General features: G+C 40.2%; 1 protein-coding gene across 3 annotated transcripts in view; it reads left to right on the top strand.

Moving 5' to 3' along the window:
- Nucleotide 1: 1 nt before the first annotated feature.
- Nucleotides 2–24,840, top strand: part of amot (angiomotin) — a 49,091-nt gene continuing 24,252 nt past the window's right edge. The window contains exons 1-3 of one of the 3 annotated variants that reach the window (XM_004916841.4): nt 2–171; nt 19,445–19,554; nt 20,057–20,926. In XM_004916841.4, coding sequence (XP_004916898.1) covers nt 20,094–20,926 — 833 coding nt within the window. In that variant the 5' untranslated portion in view covers nt 2–171; nt 19,445–19,554; nt 20,057–20,093. Of the gene's footprint in view, nt 172–11,782; nt 11,904–19,444; nt 19,555–20,056; nt 20,927–24,840 lie in introns of those variants that run through there. The other 2 variants (XM_002938787.5, XM_018096772.2) reach the window with 2 other exon arrangements.

The following is a 24,840-nucleotide window of genomic DNA, read 5'->3' as shown; positions in this document are numbered from 1 at the left end:
CGGACAAGAGGAGGCGTGCTAGCCAATCGGCAGGAGCGGGCGGTGACAGCGCGGTGACTGAGGCTGGCAGAGTGTGTTGGGCTGCCGTGAGGGACTGGAGGGCTGTGCTGTATGTGTCGGAAGGATATCTATCGGCGGGACCGGAGAAAGGAGAAGCTAGGCGCTCTCACAGTAAGTGCGCACTTATGGAGTTAGCAGTGGATTGTAGCTGCCACGCCGCTGCCTTTTGCTCTAATTATTGGTTTACGCGCTCTTGTTGTTCCGCCGTCCCTGGCAATACACAATTGTATGTATGTATTTATGTAGAACTTTACCGATATATCGCTATTAGCCTACCATACCCAGTGCTATACAGTATACTGTATAGAAAAGTGCTCAAGGGTGCAAGCATTTTATACCTACAGGTTAAACTGCAGCTGTTCTGTACCATTTGTAATGCCCACATCCAGTTCATATTTTCATGTTCGTACCTCTGTACAGTTTACTGTGTGCCCTTAGTCATGGGCACTTACTGGCACCCCTATGCTATAATATTTATATGTCCAAGTTTACGAGAACCTAATGGCATACCATAACCTGCTGTAATGTAACCGTGCCCTGCACTGTGGGCACCAGTTCCCACCTCATACTGTAATGTTGGTGTGTGCCAGGCAAGGGTACCAGTTGGCACACTAGTAACATGCAGCATTACTGCTGTACCCTGCGCAGGAGTCTCTAATTCCTTTCTGTTATACATACATCTTGTTACATCCTGTGTCTTGGCTCAGCCTGTCTATGTGGGATCTTTCATCCTGTAACCATGCTGTATTCCAGGGTATGGGCACCTACTGGCACCTATTCCTTGCTCTAGTACTGGTGTGTCCTTGTGTAGGCACCTACTGGCACACAGTTCCATCCTGTAATACTGATGTGCCCCAGTGTGTAGGCACCATACTAGCACACAGTTCCATCCTGTAATACTGATGTGCTCCAGTGTATAGGCACCTACTGTCACACAGTTCCATCCTGTAATACTGATGTGCTCCAGTGTGTAGGCACCTACTAGCACACAGTTCCATCCTGTAATACTGATGTGCCCCAGTGTGTAGGCACCTACTAGCACACAGTTCCATCCTGTAATACTGATGTGCCCCAGTGTGTAGGCACCTACTAGCACACAGTTCCATCCTGATAATACTGATGTGCTCCAGTGTGTAGGCACCATACTGGCATACAGTTCCATCCTGTAATACTGATGTGCTCCAGTGTGTAGGCACCTACTGGCACACAGTTCCATCCTGTAATACTGATGTGCTCCAGTGTGTAGGCACCTACTAGCACACAGTTCCATCCTGTAATACTGATGTGCCCCAGTGTGTAGGCACCTACTAGCACACAGTTCCATCCTGATAATACTGATGTGCTCCAGTGTGTAGGCACCATACTGGCATACAGTTCCATCCTGTAATACTGATGTGCTCCAGTGTGTAGGCACCTACTGGCACACAGTTCCATCCTGTAATACTGATGTGCTCCAGTGTGTAGGCACCTACTAGCACACAGTTCCATCCTGTAATACTGATGTGCCCCAGTGTGTAGGCACCTACTAGCACACAGTTCCATCCTGATAATACTGATGTGCTCCAGTGTGTAGGCACCATACTGGCACACAGTTCCATCCTGTAATACTGATGTGCTCCAGTGTGTAGGCACCTACTGGCACACAGTTCCATCCTGTAATACTGATGTGCTCCAGTGTGTAGGCACCTGCTGGCCCCCATTCCATCCTGTAATACTGATGTGCCCCAGTGTGTAGGCACTTACTAGCACACAGTTCCATCCTGTAATACTGATGTGCTCCAGTGTGTAGGCACCTACTGTCACACAGTTCCATCCTGTAATACTGATGTGCCCCAGTGTGTAGGCACCTACTAGCACACAGTTCCATCCTGAAAATACTGATGTGCTCCAGTGTGTAGGCACCATACTAGCACACAGTTCCATCCTGTAATACTGATGTGCTCCAGTGTGTAGGCACCTACTGGCACACAGTTCCATCCTGTAATACTGATGTGCTCCAGTGTGTAGGCACCTACTGGCCCCCATTCCATCCTGTAATACTGATGTGCCCCAGTGTGTAGGCACCTACTAGCACACAGTTCCATCCTGTAATACTGATGTGCTCCAGTGTGTAGGCACCTACTGGCCCCCATTCCATCCTGTAATACTGATGTGTCCCAGTGTGTAGGCACCTACTGGCCCCCATTCCATCCTGTAATATTACATTCTCACAGTGTGTGGGCACCTACTGGCTCCCATTCCATCCTGTAATACTGATGTGCCCCAGTGTGTAGGCACCTACTGGCCCCCATTCCATCCTGTAATACTGATGTGCCCCAGTGTGTAGGCACCTACTGGCCCCAGTTCCCGCATGTAATACTAAATTCTCCCAGTGTGTGGGCACCTACTGGCCTCTATTCCATCCTGTAATACTGATTTGTCCAATTGTGAGAGCACCTACTGGTCCCCATTCTATCCTGTAGTGCTGATTTGTCCAAGTGTGTGGGCATCTACTGGCAATCCATTCCATCCTGTAATACTAAATTCTTAGTGTGTGAGCACCTACTGGCCCCCATTCCATCCTGTAATACTGATTTGTCCAATTGTGTGAGTACCTACTGGTCCCCATTCTATCCTGTAGTACTGATTTGTCCAAGTGTGTGGGCACCTACTGACAATCCATTCCATCCTGTAATACTAAATTCTCACAGTGTATGAGCACCTACTGGCCCCCATCCTATCCTGTAATACCAAATTCTCACAGTGTGTGAGCGCCTACTGGCCCCCATTTCATCCTGTAATACTGATTTGTCCAAGTGTGTGAGTACCTACTGGTCCCCATTCTATCCTGTATTACAGATTTGTCCAATTGTGTGGGCACCTACTGGCAATCCATTCCATCCTGTAATACTAAATTCTCACAGTGTGTGGGCACCTACTGGCAATCCATTCCATCCTGTAATACTAAATTCTCACAGTGTGTGGGCACCTACTGGCAATCCATTCCATCCTGTAATACTAATTTCTCCCAGTGTGTGAGTACCTGCTGGCCCCCATTCCATCCTGTAATACTAATTTCTCCCAGTGTGTGAGTACCTGCTGGCCCCCATTCCATCCTGTAATACTAATTTCTCCCAGTGTGTGGGCAACTACAGGCACCACATTCCATCCTATATCACTGATGTGTTCCAGTGTGTGGGCACCTAGTGTCACCCCATCCCATGCTGTAATACTGATGTGTCCCAGTGTATGGACATCTACTGGAACCGACTCCATTCCATGCTCTAATACAGTGTGTCCCATTGTGTGGGCACCTACCTGCACCCCATTCAGGATGTATTATTAAAGTGCCTTAGTACATTAGGATTAATGTAACAGGTTTTCCCATAGATATATTGAACAGTACTAATGCCTGTATCTCAGTGCCAGTTGAAGGGGACTGGAAAATAAAATGAGAACAGGGTGGCAGCAGTCATGTTAAATAAAGGGTAACCAAAGCTCTTAAAAGCATAAAATCACATGTATGCAGAACTGTATCTTCTATCAGGATTTGGGAGCTCTCTGGGGGTGCAGGGCTTATTGTAGACAGCAACAGGGTTCAGATCCATCCTCTTTATTAAAATCAACTGCGGTTCCTGCATCATGTGGTATGTCCTTATGTGCTCCAGTAAACCACAGTCGTGGGCTGTGAGGCAGCAGGCCAGGTGTCTGTCGGGACTACTCAGTTAGGCACCTTAGGATGGAACGCTGTCCTTACTAGCTGTGCTTTATACACAGGGGGAGAACAAGTTTGGGGATCTTATAGACTTTTGTATTGGCCAGTTGGTTTAATCCTTCATATTTAAAATACTTTGTTTAACACACTTTAAAAAAAACCCAAAAAATCTGATTAATATTAATGTTAAGGATGGTCTACAGTTAACTAAACTGCATTGAACATTTTTAATGGATTTTACCAGTTTTAAGGTCATACTAAATTAATGAATTGTTTAATATGCATTGGTAAGTCCCTGATGTGGATGTTGTCACTGTATGTTTTGCATATTTCTTGCTGCCATTATTAGTCATAGCTTTTGAATTTGTATCTAGTTTGGGAGTTGCTGGCAAATAAAGTGGCATACCTGTATTAAATCTGCACTGAGAACCCAGCAGCTCATTTGAATAGAGATATATTGAGTCTATGCCATAGTGATGTTAGGTATGTGAGTCATTTCATTGGCTCGCCTTGCTATGCACCTGTCTCAAAATGAAATTCAGCCACCTGCTCAGAATGCTCTCTCCTCCCTCTCCCCGTCACTCACCCCCAGCCACCGTTCCCAAACAAGAGGAAGGGAGGAGTCGGCTTTGGCAGGGAGGGTTCCTACGTGGCTGGAGACCTGGGTGGGAACTTGACATTCCTGTCTCCAGGAAACCGCAGTACCAGCAAAGGCATGCCGGGAGTAGCACTCCGTTCTATTATTCATTGTCTCTCAGCAACATGTTGCTGGTAAAGTCAGGATAATTCCATACAAGCGTGACTGTTAAACTCAGTTTTGTATGCAGCTTTTTGTGTGTGCACGCAAGTTTTTTATACTAATAAAGTGTAAGAAGATACATGTAGAGTTTGTGCAGGAGTTAAAAGACCAAAAAGTTTGCTTTATAAGAAAATGTAATTCTAAGAAACTTTTTAATTTACTTTTCAATGGGTGTAAACTTATTTATAATTTCAGTTGACAGACCTTTCTGCACTGCTGGTTTTCTCTGTTGAAACAATGTAGCAGAAGTTCACCAACCATGCTTCTTCGCAGTTCTGTCTTTTGCTGGATTGTCTCAAAGGTCAAAACCACTGGGGCAGATAATGGTAAGGAACAGGCATCGTGCATTTAACAGCAGAATTGCAGTTTCTTGCAACATTACATGTTTTAGATTCTAATAAATTATAGAGATACTTAGATATATGGTGCCTGCCTTAAGCATCATTGCCATGTTTTTCACTTTATATCCCCTTAAAGAAAATAGACAGGTAGATTTTATATTAAAGTAATATGACAGTTATGTGTGTGAATGCACAACTTTTCTTCGTTGTGCAAACAATTACAGAAATGGCAGGTGCCCATTCTCCATGTAAAACAAACAATGGTTCATCATACTTAATGAAATGAAAGGAAGCTGCATTGTTCTAAAACAAATGTCACATTTCTCATATTTCAAAGAGTGACTTGGAACATCAGGAACTTCATAAAAATATGTGCATCATTTTATTAGGTCAACAACACATGACTGTATGAACTGGAGTGTAGAAATCACTCAGGATCAGTTTTTAGCAGATTTTATTACTAACCTCTATCCCATCAAATATTTACATTTTTTTTCTAGAGAAGCAGGAGCATTCTCACTGTTGTATTTGTTTATTTAGAGCAAGTAAGGCATTGTGTAACTGGGTTTCTAGCCATTGTGTAGAACTGAAAATGGTTGACTATAAGGATACTTACCCATGGGTGCTTGACTCAAAGTTGATATCCAGTGTGTTTGCTTGAAAGTTGTATTGGGAAAGTTTTGTCAAAGCAGGCGCTATAGCTATGATTGAAAACAGGCTTTGGTTGGAATGTATCAAGAGCACAGATTTTGGAGCAAATTTATGAAAAGGTGACACCAGAGAAAGTTCTCTGTTCACTTGTATTGGATTTCAAGGTATTTTATGAGAGGGTAAACTGTCACTTTTATTGTTTAGTAGTAATGGTGATGTTGGGTATGTGTGTCATTTCATTGAATTGCCTTGATGTTTGGGTAAGCAAGGTATTGTGTAACTGGACAGAACCAGATTTCTAGCTATAGAACGGTCAAAGGAGAGAGGAGTGGGATGGAGTGGTGACGAGCTGGGCTAGCAGGTGAGCTACAGAGAGGCAGGAACTCGGGGTAGACAGGCAGAAGAGATAAATTATGAGTGCCCCAAGGAACATATCTCTTCTGCCTGCTCCTAGTTCCGGCCTTATTTCTGTTTCTCCTTACAATAAATTTGCCCCATTTATCCAGTTCTAATACACTGTGAGTGGCTAAGCGCACTGCAAGCAGGTGTATTGGTCACAGTCATTGTCAGGATCTAAAGGGACAGTTTACTCTGATGCAACAGAATACCTACAGATTTTATGATTCTAGCTAATATTTGTCCTGCCACTGTTACCCAGTCACTACTGAAGGGAATTGGTTATAAAGAGTCACTCAATTGGTACTAGATTATTACACTTGCTCTTTTTCACTTCTCACATTTATCTTTAGTCTACAACCTGGCCAAAATCATATTTGATGTCAAGGTTATTAATAGGAAAGAAAGGTAGCAGATATATAAAGGCTGGTATTATTCTTCCAGGAAAGATAGTAACCCTAAAAACCTCCTGCCTGCATATGACATTATCGGGCATATTATATTAATATTTCAGGTTTCCATGTTGAATAAATACTTTCACTTATGTGTACAATTATACTAGCAGTGGTGTGGCAGTATTCAAGGCTGGCCACCAATATCGGCTCTTTTTCTAATCATTCTCTAGGGAGTTGAGGAATTCTGAGGTAAATGAGACATTTTTCCTTGAATGCTGCAGAAATGTCAATGCTAAACAGACTCCATTGTGAATCTGTTGACTGATTCTTTAGAAACGTTTTAAGAAATAACCTTATTCATTACATCCTTGTAAGAAAATGTGTATACATATACAGCTGTTAGAGCTGCCGGTGATTATTTTTGGAAAGTTTTGGGAAGAGCCTCCAATTTGTTGAATTCTGTTCTGTTAGGCGGCAATAGAAAGTATGTGACAGAGCTTCAGTTTCCTTCTTTGAATGGGCCATTTGTGGTGTCAGGGTTACCAAGGAATGTGAGGTTACTGGGTCAGAGGATTAAAGCCCAGGACATGTGAAAGAATCTTTGCCTCTCTCGGATTAAAGAGAATATGTGACCCTTACTGGCCAGGACCTCTGTGGTATGTTTCTCACCCTCTCCCTGTGGCCCAGGGGATGCGGAGGAGGTGTCTGGAAGTATATATATGATATTACTTTCAAGGCAGATTGCTGCGATGAGGTTCCTATGGGAACAAGTATAAATTCATTGGATTTCTGCTCTAAAGATAGTCCATTATGTGAACAACTAGAACAGAGCAGCATGCTGTCAGTTAACCCATTCATAGCCTGTACCTTATGTATTGACACTGCTGCCCCTAACTCTTAGTATTTCCAAGTATATTCAGTAGTGTAGGTGACAAAACAGGCAGCAACTGATGTCCTGGGCTACAGTCATGCTTGTGAGTGCATTTAGTAGGGATTGCTACTTTGTGTTGTGTAGTGCAACATATGCTGCACAATTTGCATTTGCTCATTTCACCACGCTGGGTATTGTACTTATATGACATGCCAAGAGCCAAAGGTCCGCTGTGTCCAAAAATAATGTTTAGGTATTGTGTATATTGTGTTGGTGACTAGTTTTTAGTAGTGGGAATGTGGTGACAAGGCTAGAAACAGGAATATATAAGTCTTTAACAGTATGGAGTAGCATGGAATGGAATGAGAATGAACCTGATGGGAGAATTTTCCCTTATAATATGAATGTTTGTTCAGTGTTGGTACAATTGAAATACTACAGCAAATGCATATAATTAAATGAATATTGAAATATTTGAGTGCTTATTCGTTTTCTTCTTCTAAGTAGACTAGCTTTTTTTTTAATACTCGGTGCAACATAATATCATAAGTTTTTATACACAGGAGAAGCTTATATTTCTGCATGGCTATGTATCTGTATTCTTAGTCTGGGTACACAACATTCCAGCCAGATTTTTCATTAATCACCATTTTTTACTGTAGACAATATTCACTTTCTATTGCACAGTTTAAATACTTACTAATAAAGTCCTGTTTTGAATGCTGTTAATATGCCAATTAGTTTGTATAGTATAGAAAAAAATTATCATCTGCATTAAGGCATTTTGGATCAAAAATACCTTCCCCTTTAACAAAACACCTTTATTTATTTAAACAAATTGCATTTTAAAAAAGTATTTCCTCTTTCTCTGTAATAATAAAACAGTACTTTGTACTTGATTCCTGCTAAGAATTAATCCTTATAGGAGGCAAAACAATTCCATTGGTTTTAATGTACATGTAAAGATTTTTAGCTGACTTAAGGTATGGAGATTCAAATTACCCCAGGTCCCGAGCATTCTGGATAATAGGTGCCTGGCCTGACCAGTCCTACACAAAGTTTAATTATGAATATATAAGATGCCAAAATGCAAACTGTTTCCATAATTTGTTTGCCCCATATATAAAAACATTCAGCTTTTTCCCTGCAGGCTGCAAGATTTAGCTTCTGATATTGTGCTAACTTGAATATGATTTGACAGTGTACTCGTCAGGACATGTCTGTGGCACATTCATTTATTTATTTCCATAACAATGCCGCCTCACCTGTAGATTTTCCGTTATTTTCACCTGCCTTTTAAATGCTGAGAAGTATATTCTTTACTTACAATACATTTGTTTTACTAGTCTACATGCTAGTGCAGCATGCAATGTTTATATGTAGATTATACTGTGTAAAATATGCAAGTCTCTGTGAGTCATGTGATACAAATTATATCACTAGGCAACAATTATGACTTAAGACATCCGGTATCACTGTTGCCATAGTAAATAATGTACCCCCAACTGTAAAATAAAAAGATATTATAAGTCACCAAGGAGTTCCCTGACTGTATAAAGATGCAAGGCCTAACACTGAGTCTTTTATACAGGTAATGGTACTTTCTAATGCACAAGTTTTGACGAGTTATGTGACATCCCTAGGCACAGTTTATAAAATATAATTTACAGAATATTCATGGTGCTTGTGTATTTTAAGGATATAATTTACAGGCTAATAATGGCTTTTGTGTATTATAGATGCACACACAATGAATATTCACATTTCTCTTCTGCATACATATATGAGAATATATTTGTATTCCCTGATGAAGAGTTCTGTTGTGATTCTTATTCTGATTAGTGTGTGCTAGGTACAGTGTCTCAGTGTTTATTGGTGCTGCCTGCACAGGTTCTGTATCTGATCCGTGGGCATTATCTACAGAAGTTTGTATGTTCATACCAAGTGTGCGTTGCTTTCTTTGGATGCTCCAGATTCCACCCACTTAAAAAATACAGGCAGGTTAATTGACACCCACTTACTTTTCCCTTAGAGTGGGTTGGATGGATATGATTGGAAACCTTAAATATGCCAGAGAAATTTGCTATGTAAATGGCCAGCTTAAAGGAGTTGTTTATCTTCGAGTTAACTTTTAGTATGATGTAGAGAGTGCTATTCTGAGACACTTTGCATTTGGTCTTCATTTTTAACTATTTGTAGTTTTTAGGTATTTCAGTTTTTGATTAGCAGCTTTTCAGTTTGGAGTTTCAGCAGCTGTCTGGTTGCTAGGGTCCAAATTATCTTAGCGACCAGGGTGTGGTTAAAATGAGAGAGAGAGATATATAAATGAGGACCTGAATAGAAAAATAAGTTGTGGGAAGTAACAAAAATAATTAAACTCTAGTCTCACACAACAATTGTTTTCTGCCTGCTGGGGTCAGTTACCCCCATTTGAAAGCTGCAAGGAGTTTGAAGAAGATGGCAAATAATTCATTCATTCATTGGCCATTCTATAACCTACTAAAAGTTAACTTAATGGTGAACCACCCAATTAAGTGCAGTGGTATGTCACTTTTTTGCCCCTCAGGGTTAATGCCCTACATGGGGCACACTATAGTGCTGTTGAGTGAGTATTACAAAAGTTAGCTTTCATCTGCTCTGTACACTTTGTAGCAAATGGTGTGCAATAAGCCGCCTATTTCCCATTGAATTAAAGGATGATGATTTATTCTGTCTTCTCTTATGATGCTTAACAATTAAAACTGCATACAAATACCCAACACCTTTAGTGAATAGGAAGAATGTATCAGTCATAATGAAAGCCTTAACTCATTTAGGTTAAATTATTAAAAGTTGAGCAAAGTTAAGTTGAACAAACAAGGGACAATAGTGCTGGTTGACTTTGTGCCTCTTCTGGCCAAGGTGGCAGCTTACTGATCCGTGTATAGGACCATACTAGAGCATCCTGACTAATCTGGGTGGCATAATTGGGATTACATAAACTCTTTTACCAAGGCTGACCATAGCACATATAGCCAGCTTTACAATGAAAACTCTTTGCAGTCTGTAGCTAATCATCATAAAGCCCATTTGGCCATTATATATATGTTGAGCTTATGGAGGACAACAGTGGCATTGAATGTGGCCCACAGCACATGACTCTGCAGACCTCCCTTGAGATGTGCTCATTTGGCAACCTGGCCACACAAGCGGATCTCTCTCTCTCTCTCTGTATGGCCAGCTTTACACACATGAAAGCTTTTTCCCTTTTGTTTACATAGAAACACATAATCAATTTCAGAAGTGTCCATTTCTGGGTGGAAGATCTGAGAGAAAATAGCAAACAGGCTTGGTGTGGTTTCTCTTATATCATTTAACAAAGCACTACATTGCCAGCCCATGCTTGTCCTGCGATCCTGGTTCTGCATTAGCATTGGCCAGAAATCTGTATCTCTAGCTGAGGAGAGGATCAGCGTATAAATGATTAGCCTGCTGCTTTATCCCCAGTTAGAGTGTAAGAACTCACAGATTCCTGCATGCTGACGGATTTCCTGCTAAGTGGAATTTTTTCTGCTGATCTTTCCCTGTCTGTCCCTGGCCACTGAATGCACAGTTTCCGTTTTGGGCTGGAGCACTCTAGGGCCGAGAGGCTTCCTAGTATGAGAATCCTTAACCCCTTGGTTGGTGATTAGGCCTCGGGTCACGTGTTAGTTTGATCACAATTCACATATGGGAAAATGTGCACTAAATACGGATTTTCTTTTTGTGGACATGTGGACATTGCAACAGTTACAGCTAACAAACCCTTTTGATTCCACTTAGTATTCATTAATATTGTGTGTATATATATATATAATCTGTTTTACCGAAGCACTTTTCTGATTTCAACAGAAAGAAATAACCATATAGTACAGGGAACTTGCCAGAAATGGCAGATACATATTCATGTATCTTCAGAATTGTCACTTTTTGATAGCATTAGATATACATAGTCTTACAACATTCTTTTAAATAGGAGACCCCTTCTCCATACAAGTTTAGTTTCCAATGAGCCCAACAAATATTCAACACATCAGTAGCTCTAAGTGTGTTTTACCAAGGGGAATATTTTCCTTGCATTTCATAATTGCCCTTTACTACAGCAGGTGAGTGGCGCTAATATAATTGCTTCCGCTGGTCACAAAGAAAAAAGAGGCAGCAGATAAAAAGACTGAGTTCACATATGTGTACCGATTTATCCTCTGTTTCAGCAAAGTTTTTGTAATCCCAAGTTGTTTAACGCCCACTGTTGTAAACTACAGCTCCCAGCATCCTTAGACAGCCCAACAGGATCAAACCAAATTATTAGGAAGCAGTGATCCCTATTCGTGTAGCTGAAACAGTACATTTAGATATTGTGAAGATAACTCTGTGATCAACTATTCTAATCTGCAGCACAACAGACATGGTCCATATTGTCTCCAGTCACTGCAACAGCTTTAGCGAGTGGAGCACTCTGCATAGTAACCCCTCCCCACTCTAACTGAAGCCTCACATGATTCCCATTAGAGAGCAGCCCAAGCTCCAGGCTTGGTTACATCAGCAGAACACACAAGAGTGCCTTTCGTCCTGCTGGGAAGATGCATATCTGTGGCTAAAAGAGATGCCAGAGGGTACCATCTGTTTGAGAGAAATCTGTGCAGCAGCTCTGCACCCCAGCTAGTTACACATGACCAAGGTATAATAATGCTGCTATTGATGGAGGTCAGGCAGAACTTGGCCCATTCTTTGGCAGGGAAAGAATCCTGCAGCCCTGAATATGCTGAGCTCTCAGGAAGCTACACATTGAATATTAAAATTGCATCTTGATTACGTTACAGAGGGAAAGGGCAGGAGTCCCGAATTTGGTTATGAGAGGATTTTGATGTGCTAAAAATAACTTTGGTGCATATGGTATGGAAAAGTAATTGCAGGGTTTTACAAAGTATTTAGCTTTTTACTTTTTATTTTAAACTCGCCTTTAAGGTTTTCCTGGAATTGCCCCAAAGGCCTGTACGGCACTAGAGGTTTGCCTTATGTAGCAAACAAACAGTAGGGATACTGTAGGGATACTTTTACCAAAATGAGCAAAAACTACAGCACCATGTAGTTAGTCATTGAAGCCTTTGGGGTTGTCCTAATTTAAGCAAACAGTATGGTATGTCAATTATGTGTAAAAATTCTAATACAAGTATACAAATAAAAAAAGTTTAATTCATATATTGGTGCTATAACATGCATAAAAACTCAAATGGACAGGTAGGATGTACTACACCAGTTGTAAGAATACTTATACTTTCAAACTTTTTCAAACATTGGTCCCGCTTACAGGTAGGGAATATATTGCCCAGAAGACTATTATGTAGATGGCACTGCCATACCTAATAGTGTCCTATATAAAAAAAAATGTATAATGATTTTGCATTTTTCATAACTAAGCTGTAATGAAACCAAGTTAGTTGGACAATAATCCTGTTGCATTTTTTTTTTTAGGAATTATGCTATATGCTATAAATCTCAGAAAGACCCTTTTATCTGGAAAATCCCAGGACTTGAGCATTCAAGATCCCTTGCCTGTAGTAGGGTTTGACTAAAGCATCATGTTCTATATCTCGTACATATATACATGTGTATACATGTAGGATGTCACATATGTCAGAACTTAAGCATCTGTGACCCAGAAAATATACATACATCTATAATTTTATTTATCAGCCAAATACAAAAGAGCATTTTAGGGAATGGCAGTTTGATACATGTTTGTATACATTTTGTACATATTTACTTATAACGGGGACAATTGTTAGATAGTCCTTGACTAAAGTGATAAAATGGCTCCCATTTCACACTATGCTTGTCAGAAAACCAAAACTAGATAACAATGGGAAATTAAGTATATATTAACACTTGCGTAAAATAATTTTCGCTTTGGTAAATGCCACAAATGCTAAGAAAACGATGTGTGTTATATTAGTCTATCCATAGTTTGTCTGGAGATCAGTGCTCTTTATGGTCCCAGAGACATTCTGGTTTCTAGTTAACATATTAAAATTGATGGAAATTGCCCTTAAGTAGTGAACATGTTCAGTGTCTATGTATGTCTGGACTCCTTCAACTAAAATACTGTCTTGACATTCTGTAAACCACAGGAAAACCAGATTCAACTACTGTATATTCAAATCTTGCTTAAAACCTATGGGCTTGTATCCAAAATCATAATCATGGGTAGAGGAAAGCATTTGAGGAATGTATCTGTTATTACCTGAATGTGGTTTTTCTAGTAACAATAAAGGGGACAAGGAATACAAACTGTGGTTATAGCTGTGTGAGCTGTACTCACTCCATGATGTGAGCTATTTCTATAAAACTGACTTGCCATGTTGCTCACTACTTTCCCGCTTTGCTCCTTATTGGTCACACTTTCCACAGTCTGTCCCTGGCTGGCAGCAGGTGGGTTAACTGTCAGCTATGGAGAGTACAAAGGTGACTGAGCCTTTTTGTATTTCCATTGAATTGCTTCACCTCCAGGAGATTTGCCGGGGAAGTATCAGTTGTCCTTTGATCAGTGTCTCCTTGTTAATTGTATGCAAAGCATTGAAATGACTCACATTACTGCTTTGTGCTTACTTTGTTCTGCATTCCTTGCCTTTATTTCTTTATTTCCCTGGAATCTACCAGTAGATTTCAGCCACTGAACCGCAATGCTAGTTTTCCGTTAATATGTCCAAGAGGTTCTTTGCTCAAGAGATTTGCAGGCATGGACTGGCAGTCTGTGGTGTCTAAGATGCCATAGACAGTTACTGTTTAGTGGGCCTGTGGGGGTTTTGTGAGCCTCTGCAGTTGCAGTTGGTTTTCATTTTTTTGTTTGGGATTTTTTAGTTATTTAGATTTTTTTTTTGATTTTTTTTTAGCTCTCCAGTTTGGAATTTCAATAATAAAATTTTAAGTTCAAAGAGCAATAGTGTTTTAGTTGCTGGGGTCAGTGACCCTGATTTGAAAGCTGAAAAGACATAGAAGAGGAAGGAAAATCATTTTACATTTTAAGACTATTAAAAAAAAAATAATGAAGACCAGTTGCAAAGTTGCTAGAAATAGGGCTTTCTGTAACATATTAGAAATCTCTAAGCCTGTATTGCAGCACATTATGGGTGTGGGCCCACAGGATTCCTTACTGGTTTAGAAAACATAGTTAAAGGATATCATACACATGTAAAAAGGAACGACATGTCATTTGGGGACAGTCTTAACAATTCTGCATGCATTCCTTTCTTCTAGCTATGAAAAAAACAACATTATAATTGTTTTAAAAAAGTTTAACGTTTGTCCCTAAATAAGGGTTGGGCTCACTGTATATCCTGGTAATTATCTGTTCTTATCTATAGTATAGCAGCAAATCACTGTTAAGCTAAAGGCATATTTATTATTTCCTTATTAGCAGAGAAATGCCAGATACTGCTCGGTGACACCTGTCATTTAGATAAATGCAAAACATCTTTCGCTGCCTGCAATAGACAGTTTCCATCCATCTAAATGACAGGTGACACAGAAGGGTATGGAGTTTGGTTACATGTGCCATTGGCTGTAGCCTACTGGGGCATCCATTAGTAATAATATCTTGTTCTACAGACATCACTTTTAATGCAGCTAGGGGCTTGGAACAGCACTTAAGTAGTTTCCAGAACAATTTTCTGCATCTTGTTTGATACACAATTATATATTTTAGTGCTCCCTATTGTTCAGAATGACCGCTATCATGTGGCACGTACTATAGTTGAGACTGGCAGGGAGCTGTATCTCACTGGCTACTCACTGCTAGTACCTATTAATAAGAGGGCTTACAATATGTATTATTTTTTTCAAAGGGTACTTTCATTACATTTACATTTGTGTATCCAAGGTATTCTTCAGGGGAATGCCGGGTATATTTTTGAATAGTGATTTACAGCAGTCATTGCTTCATGAGTCAGATTCTTTGGTATGTACATAGAGACTTGGCCAAGATCCGTACACCTGCTCCTGCCCCACCCTAGCCTGCCAGAAGTATGCACATACATAATCTCTAGTTTGCTCTGTGCAGCACATTATACTGGGTTCAACTTTTAATTTTATTGCTAAGCGGTAATTGCAACATATATAGTTCTACTTTTATTGGCAATACAAATAAAATTAAATATAGAGGGGCAGTATCATATTTGGTATAGAGTTTCTGTGACAATGGACTGGCTGCAATATGGCCCTATCATGGTTACAAGTCACTGAAGGCTAGCTCCATTGTCAGGGCTTGGCGGGATTTTTAAAAAGTCATTTGTCTTTTCAGTGACAAAGATTCTAGATTCCAACTCCAGAGCGATTTACTGTCCACAGATCAATGCATAACTTGGCATGGTGGTAAATCTCCTTAAGTGCCATTACCCTAAGGGCAATGTCACATGACTTTCCGAAGTCGCCCAAAGCTGCGTCATGAGGAAGCCTTTGCCGATTTCAGTGAGCCAAAACAACACATATGTTATAATGTAAATCACCACTAGGAAAGCATTCAGAGGATATTAGTAGCCACTGCTAGAGGAGATTAAGCGTGGGCTGACTAATATCCTTGTGACATTGCCCTACTATGTACCCTTGTTGAGCATTGTTTTAATGAATTGGGCTTGTGTTTTTGCCTATTTTAATTAAGAAAAATGTATTGTTTTTGTTCTCTCTTGATCTAAACAGGGCAAACAGGAAAATTAAAGCCGCTCTGTTTCTAACATCCTGGTTCTTGTGAGGTAGTTAATCAGATTACCAGTGCACAGATAAACCACCTGAATCAGTGCTGTCCAACTGGCGGCCCGCGGGCCGCATGCGGCCCGCGACCCCCCTCTGTGTGGCCCCCCACCTGTCTGGCTGCTTTGATGCCTTACCTTTGAGTAAGCATTAAATGGTATCAGTACTGAGATTAACTGGCCCCCTGCATGGTTCTCACCTCAGATTCAAGCTGTAATCCCTCTGTATTGTTTTAAAAATGTAATCCCCTGTGTTGTTCACACCTTTTAATACCTGCATTGTTCACCCCCTGCAGTGTTCACACCTCAGGCTCAGCCTGTAATCACTCCCATTGTTCACTTCTTCACACCTCAGACATAGGTACTGTAGGCAGAGTATGGCACATACAGCCAGCATAGGTCAGGGAGGGTATGGCACACACAGTCAGGGTAGGGTAGGCAGAGTATGGCACATACAGGCAGGGTAGGGCAGGCAGAGTATGGCACACAGAGGCAGCATAGGGAAGGCAGAGTATGGCACACACAGGCAGGGTAGGGAAGGCAGAGTATGACACACAGAGGCAGCATAGGGAAGGCAGAGTATGGCACACACAGGCAGGGTAGGACAGGCAGAGTATGGCACACACAGGCAGGGTAGGACAGGCAGAGTATAGCACACACAGACAGCATAGGACAGGCAGAGTGCTGCCTGTGTGTGCCATACTCTGCTTGCCCTATGCTGCTTGTGGGAGGTGAACCTGGCAGGGGTTTGTTGTGGGAGTTTGTTAGCAGTTGGAAATAGCCATTAAATGGTCCCTAAGGTGTGTAATTATGTACTGGGGGTTGCTCTGCTATCCACAGGGGAGGAGGAGGCATATGGAATTTAAGGGTATATCTTAATATGACATAATTCTTTCACATATGAATGATGGTTGATATCCCCACAGTAAGGACCAAGCATTTGGGATTTTGCTGTGCTACCACCATTGTGATAAAATAGGTGTGGTTTGAAGTGGGTGTGGTTTCAAAAAGGGGGGTGGTCAAAACTGGCTTCCATTAGCGGCCCTCTACCATGTATGCTAGAGAAATTCCGGCCCTCGGCACTGTAGAAGTTGGACAGCACTGACCTGAATAATGGACTTCTGTTTATCTGTGATCTAGAAAGTCACACCAAAGGTTACCCCTTTGTTGTTACTGTTTTGGTTTACAGATAAACAGAAGTGTGAGGGTTTACTTAAGCAGAACTCCTTATGAAGCTCTAATTAAACTAATTCAACAAAAAATGCATAAAAAGTATAGGCAGAATGTATTCTCATCTTAATCTGTTTATTTTTGCACGTGGTTAAAAGAGGCAAATATAGGTGTATGCTGCCCCTTTAATAAAATTATTTTGTGTCCCTTATAGTTTACTGGTTCCTAAACCTTCAATATTTATAATTCAGTAGTGTAAACTTAAGTATGAGCTATTGACTGTGAATAAGACTCGCTGTCACAGGAAGTGTTTCATTTATCATGGTTCCCTGACAACACGTGCAAAGGTTGCAGGGGGTTTCAACAAAACCAGTGTCCTACGAGGTGGAGAGGTGAGAGGTTAACCATGATAGGGTATTTTGTTACTTTAGTGTAATGTGAATAGCAAGGATGGAAAAGTGTTGCTTTGAAATAATCCACCTTTAGTCTTCTGAATGTAATTTAGTAGTAGGACACGGAGCTTTCTGTTTAACGAGCAGCCATAAGATGCTCGGATCATTTGCTATCCTGAGGATAAACTTCAAAGCAGAGGTGCGCTCAATGAATTCATGTTTGCTGAGCATCAAAGGAATTTTTATCTTTTTACTTGAAGAAAAACACAGAGTTATGTGATTCACTTAGGGGTGGCCTGGAGTAGAATAAAAGGGATCAGTTCTGGGGCACAACACAACAATATGATGTATACATGGTGCCTTGCAAATCTGTGTAAACCGTTGAACAATGTTCTCATTTTACTGAATAATAAATCCTACACTGAAGTTTTGTTCTGACATATTTCTCATCTTGTGCTCATCTGACCAAAAACATATTTTCTCACATTGCATCTGGACGATTGTGCTTTTTGCCAAACTCCAGATGTACTTTCACTTTGTTCTTAAATAGAGTAATGGCTTCTTTATGCCACACTCCCATAAAGTTAACATAGTGCGCCTCACTTCACATCTCCGCTACTGAAATATTTAGCTCCTTTAAGTAATTGTCCTCTCTGTGTTTTTTCTCACAAGTCTTCCCCTTATCTGAGCAGAGATAGGTCACATCTGATTCCATGTCCTCACTGTAGATTCCACGAGATCCCAACCATCTATGGTTGCCACCTGTCCGGTTTCTAAACTACCTTTCTGGGTTTTAGAGGTCTAAAACCTAGCTCTGTGACTGATGCAGTATTCAGCCAATTAGTGGCAGCTGCATCATACTTCCCCTTGATGTCATCTAATGTCATCATCTCTGTCCCAATATCTGGCCTTTGCAAAGAAGAAAGGTACACTCAATCAGATGCCTGAAAAATAAGGCAAATGTCACGTGTATGGACAGCTTTAGTGTTCCAGCTTGTTTTATGTCCTTTAATTCAGAGCATAGTAATGATTGTTGTAAAATATGTGAAAGGATAGGATATGGGGTAGGTCTGTCTGAAATCCACTTGAATTTAGGGAACTGGTGTTTTTGCTCCTTGATGTGAATTTTTAAAACTTGGTAGAAAAAAAAAATTCAAGTGGCAAAATTAGTCAGTAAGTACATTTTTTATATTTAAATGTATGATTTCTGTTATTCATTGAGCTAAAAGAAAAAAGCTACTCCATGGTTGGTCCTTGTGAGGTAGTTAATTTGTTAAGAAGTGTACAACTAATCTCGCTGTATAAATGTACTACTGCCTGTCTATATCTGATCTAGAATGCATAATAGTGGCACACTCAAAAAATAATTCGATTTTATGTTCTAGATCAGTGATCCCCAACCAGTGACTCATGAGCAACATGTTGTTCACTACCCCCTTGGATGTTGCTCCCCATGGTCTTAAAGCCAGGTCGTCATTTTTGAATTCCTGGCATGGAGGCAAATTTTGATTGCATTAAAACCCAGTATAATGCCAAACACAGCCTTCTGTAGGCTGCCAGTTCACTTAGGGGCTGTTAAATAGCCAATTATAGCTCCTATCGGCACCCCCAGGAACTATTTTCATGCTTGTGTTGCTCACCAACGCTTGAATGTAGCTCACGGGTATAAAAGGTTTGGAATCTCTGTTCTAGAGCTTCTGCAGCAGGAACAAATCTGTAGATAATGTGTGATACAATGCATCTCTTGTTATAAATATTGACTTAATAAATGATATTCAAAATCACATTAATATATTAAATTCTGAAATACAGTGGGATTAGAATTTCACTATATTGGCACATGGTTCTGTATTTCTAATACCTGTATGTTTTGTAGTTATATTGCTCTTGTTAAAAGGCAAACATTTGTTTTACAGCTCGAAGAATATTACAGACTGAGAAGTCTTTCTTTTGGTCCCCAGATACCCTCATGAACAGAAACACATCAAGCCGGTGGTCTGCGACAGCAGAAAAAGAGCAGAAATAGGTAAAAAAAAATAATCAATGTGTAAATACAGCAGAGATGGAAATTTGGTCTAATCTTAGGGCAGGGGTACACGGGGAGATTAGTCGCGCAGCTACAAATCTCTGTTGTCACGGGCGACTAATCTCCCTGCAATGCCATCCCACTGGCTAGAATGTAAATCGCCGGTGGTATGGCATATGCGGCGCCGTGATTTGCCGAAGTTGCCTTGAGAGGAAGCTTAGGGCAAATTGCGGCCCCGTGTATGCCATCCCACCGGTGATTTACATTCTACCTGGTGGGATGGCATTGCGGGGAGATTAGTCACCCGCGGCAACTAATGCAATCTTCCTCTTAATACTACTTTACTTTATATCACCCCTATTTAACTGGCTACTAAATTTTCTTGTAAAATTTACATTCAATGGGGTAAATTAAACAGTACCTTCTTTATAATGGAAGTTTAAAGCAGGCAGTAGACCATGCAGTAGCTTTCATGCAATAAACTACTATTAATTTGTTTTAGGTCATTTGGTTTTCAGCCTGAGGTGCCAACATTGGAGATGAGGACTTCAGAAGAGCAAGCAGCCACCACAGTTTTGCAGCGATTGCTGCAGGAGCAGCTGCGTTACGGGAATCCTAATGAGAACCGCAACTTATTGGCATTGCACCAACAAGCCACAGGGAACGTGCCTTTATATGGTGGTGGTCAAGGTTCCCAAAATGAGGGCCTGACCTCACAAGACCCCCAGTTAGTTCCACATGCAGCTCGCCAGGAGCCACAAGGGCAGGAGATCCAGGTGGAGAATCTGATGGAGAAACAGATACCACTGAGAGCTCAGAACAGTGAAGATCTTCCTACTTATGAGGAGGCCAAAGTCCAGTCTCAGTATTTTAGAGGACAGCCTCACACCAGCGTTGGAGCTGCTTTCTATGTAACTGGTGTGACAAATCAGAAAATGAGGACTGAAGGTCGTCCAACAGTTCAGAGGGTTAGTCCAGGAAAAGTCCATCAGGATGATGGGCTGAAGGACCTCAAGCAGGGCCATGTGCGGTCATTAAGCGAGAGGCTTATGCAGCTTTCCTTAGCTACCAGTGGGGTTAAGGCCCATGCCCCTGTTACTAGCGCCCCTCTCTCCCCACAGCCTGGGGACTTCTACAAAAACTCTGGCTCCAATGATATGTACAAGAATCCCTCTCAAAGTGGTGGACAGAAAATAATTGAGCACAGAGGCCCACCCCCTGATTACCCCTTCAAAAACATTTCAACACTTCCATTGCAAGGAAAATCTAAAGAAATAGGACACCACTATGGAGAACACAGAGGCAGCCTACAGAACCGTTCTGATGGGCCTATGCTCCGATACCAGCCTCCTCCAGAATATGGTGCCTCCAGGTAAGTTACATAGTTCTTATGCTCTCAGAAACCTAGAATTTATTTTGTGTTTGCTTAAATGAAAAATTAGCAATAAGATAAACTGTACATAAAATGCATGGCATTCTGGCATCATGTTCTGATTTGTTCAGTCTTTATTAGCAAGCACCATATTTTGCACATTGAATTCATACTGGTCTTACCAGCCATATCTACTAATTACCCACTGCCATGGAGAGACAATGATTGGAGAGAGCACTAATTCACTTTTACGTTTACTTTTACATAACGTAGACAATGATATTCTGAACCCATTACATTACCATGACAGGGAGTGAAACTGAGGGCACCCTATGCAGATGGTTTCTGAATGGATAGGGCTTCTGCATAGTGAATTAACCCCTCGGCAAGCTTTTTTATTTTTACCACTTCAGGAGGAAACAGAAAAATGAGTGTTTAAATGGGTATTTAAATGTTTATTGTCAAGAAATACAATAGCTTTGTTTGTCCCATTTAAAAGGTGGTTCACATTTATATTAACATCTAGTATTAACTTCTATAATTGACATACATTTTTGTGGTTTTTCAGTTATTCAGCGTTTTGTTTTGCTCTCCAGTTTGGGTCTTATAAACCCAAACAACCATGCAGTGATATAAATGAAAAATTTAATATAAATAGGAGAGGGCCTAAATAGAAAGGTAAGTAAGAAAAATTGTAGCCTTAAAGAGCAATAGGTTTTGTCTGTGTTTTGAAAAAGTAGGCAGAAAAGTAATTCAAAAACTATAAAAATAAATAAATAATGAAGACCAATTGCAATGTTGCTAGGAATAGGACATTCTATAACATACTAAAAGTTAACTTAAAGGTGAGCCATCCCTTTAAGGGGCATTGGTCTAATCAGTTATAGAAAATGTCTGAAGTTCTGTGGGCCTTTTTCTTAACAAAAGAAACCAGGTAGTGTCCAGGAAATCCTCCGTCCCAGATGCAGTATTCTGTCCCATTTAGCAACTGGCCACACTGTATTGCTGAATTCTGGAAAATCATTAATTTTACCTCCGCTCTTAAGTGTTGAAAGACTTTTCTACTGCTATTCTGAGAAAATAATACCTGAGTTCCTTGTGGGGTATTCTGTCATTGTTAGCATTTCTTAAATCAGCTAATATTTATCCTTGGGGTGATACCTTCTGACAGCCATGTGATTGTTTAAGCCCTTACCAGTCTGTATACCTGGTTTTGAACTGTGCATACAAGTAGTCACATTACTGATCCTGCCTTTAATTACACATCTCAGATTCCTAGGAGCAGAACCTGTTGTTCCTGTTTTAGAATCCTCATTTTTTTCAATCTTTGCTCTGGATTGTGTACTAGCTGGTATTCATTCCTGTAGAATTAAGTCACTGATGTAGTTACATACTGCTACCAAATCACTTTATTCAGGTACAGGTATGGGACCTGTTCGGGACCTGCTCGGGACCCAGGGTTTTCCGGATAAGGGAACTTTCCGTAATTTGGATTTCCATAACTTAAGTCTGCTAAAAATCAATTAAATATTGAATAAACCCAATAGGCTTGTTTTGCTCACAATAAGGATTAATTATATCTTAGTTAGGATCAAGTACAAGGCACTGTTTTATTATTATAGAGAAAACAGAGATCATTTTTAAAAATTAGAATTATTTGCTTATAATGGATTCTATGGGAGATGGCCTTTCTGTAATTCGGAATTTTCTGGATAACGGGTTTCGGGATAAGGGATCCCATACCTGTACATACTGTATTGCACTGATGACCCTGACTATCTAATGGTAAAAAGCTTCTTGCCTAGCACTGAGCATTGAGGTACCATTGTTAATAGAACTTTCCTCATTTTTTTTTCCCATAGTGGAATCTGTTTGTTATGGGAGCATGGATTGGGCCAGATACAGGAAGAGATATAAGTGTTTTGTCTGGGTTTCAGAATTCTGAAACCTGGAGAGAATCAGAACACTGGAGAGGTGGCTTTAAAAATAAGTGTTAATAATGCACATATAGTAGATGTATATTGCTGTTTTAATCTTTATTAATTATTGTTAAATTGGTTTGGAAAGCAATATCTATGGCGCACTTTAACAGAAAAAAGCTTGCACTTTCTGATATTTTTGCGCTTTCTGATTTCTGATATCTGCATGTGTCATGACAGGGAGTGATTTTTTTTTTTTATAATAGTGAAACTTGTGCATTATAGAAAAAATTGAATTCCCTGTTGTAAATTATGAGGATATTAGAAATCACCTTGGAGTAACATGTATAAAAGCCTGTATTAACATTTATGAAAGCACTCCTGAAACGCCATGGTCACTTCTAATATCTTTATATTTTACATATGTTATTCAATGTACACACAAGACAAGGAACACAGTTAAGGTCTATATAAATAAATAATTGCTGAAGCCATCATTCATTTATACAGATCCAGCAAACAGGGGTCTTTCACAGGGGTTGTTCACCATAAAATAAAGTTATAGTATGATGTAGAGCAGTGATCCCCAACCAGTGGCTCAGGGGCAACATGTTGCTCACCAACCCCTTGGATGTTGCTCCCAGTGCCCCCAAACCAGGGAGTTATTTTTGAATTCCTGACTTGGGGGCAAGTTTTGGTTGGATAAAAACAAGATTTCCTACCAAAGCAAGCCCCCTGTAAGCTGATAGTGCGCATAGAGGCCCCTTATAGCCAATCACAGCCCTTATTTGGCTCCTCCATGAACTTTTATGGTGCTTGTGTTGCTTTCCCAGTCTTTTTATATTTGACTGTGGCTCACAGGTAAGAAAGGTTGGGGATCCCTGATGTAGAGTGTGATATTTTGCAGTTTTAACAGCTATCTGGTTGCTAGGGTCCAAATAACACTAACAACCAGGCAGTAGCCTAAATAGGAAATGAATAGGAGAAGCCTGGATGGATGGATAGAAAGATAAGTAATGAAAAGCAACAATAACAGCATGACTGTATATTTATGAAGCAATATTTTTTGGCTACTAGGGTCAGTGACCCCAATTTAAACTTGAGTCAGGAGAAGGAGGCAAATATTTAAAAAACTATAAATAGTAGAAAATACAGATTAATTGTTCAGAAAGTTGCTACTAAAGGTGAGCTATCACAAACAAGGGTTTCAGAGTAAAATAATTGGAGGTCCCGGCCTACAAGGCCTGCAGTCTAAGGTAGAAAAGGATGTTTCACACATTAGGGATGCTTTATGGCGAATTGACTTCAACACTATTCTCTGGCTTTTGGTTTTAGGCACAAATGAAAATGGGATTCCACCCATTTAAAGGGGTTATTCACCTTTAAATTAACTTTAAGTATGATGTAGGGAGAGGCTACACTTATTTTTATTGTTACTTTTTATTTCGTATCTTTGTATTTAGTCCCTCTTCTATTCATATTCCAGTCTCTCAATCACACCACTGTCTGTATGTTATACAATGGCCAATTCTAAGCAACTTTTCAATTGGTCTTTATTACTAATTTTTTTTATCATATTTAAATGGTTTGCCTTCTTCATCTGATTCTTCCCTGTTTTAAATGGGGGACACTTATCCCAGCAGCTAAAAAACTATTGGCCTGTGAGGCTACAATTTTATTGTTACTTTGTATAGCTTATTTTTCTATTCAGGTCGTCTCCTATTCATAAACCAAACCACATCCTTGTTATTAAGGTAATTTGGACCCTAGCAACCAGATAGCTGTTGAAACTCCAAACTGGAGAGTTGCTGAACAAAAAGTGGAATAATTAAAAAACAACAAAATATGAATACCAGCTGCAAATTGTCTCTGAATATTATACTATCTACATTATACTAAAAGTTAACTCAAAGGTGAACAACCCCTTTAATCCTGACAATCCAAGGGTGTGGGAGGTATTTAGGGAAACGCACCAGGGGACTAGATCCATGCAGA

This window comes from Xenopus tropicalis, chromosome 8 (genome assembly GCF_000004195.4).
Source record: "Xenopus tropicalis strain Nigerian chromosome 8, UCB_Xtro_10.0, whole genome shotgun sequence".
In the NCBI taxonomy this organism is placed as follows: Eukaryota; Metazoa; Chordata; class Amphibia; order Anura; family Pipidae; genus Xenopus; species Xenopus tropicalis.
This window is presented reverse-complemented; position numbering and strand designations above follow the sequence as displayed.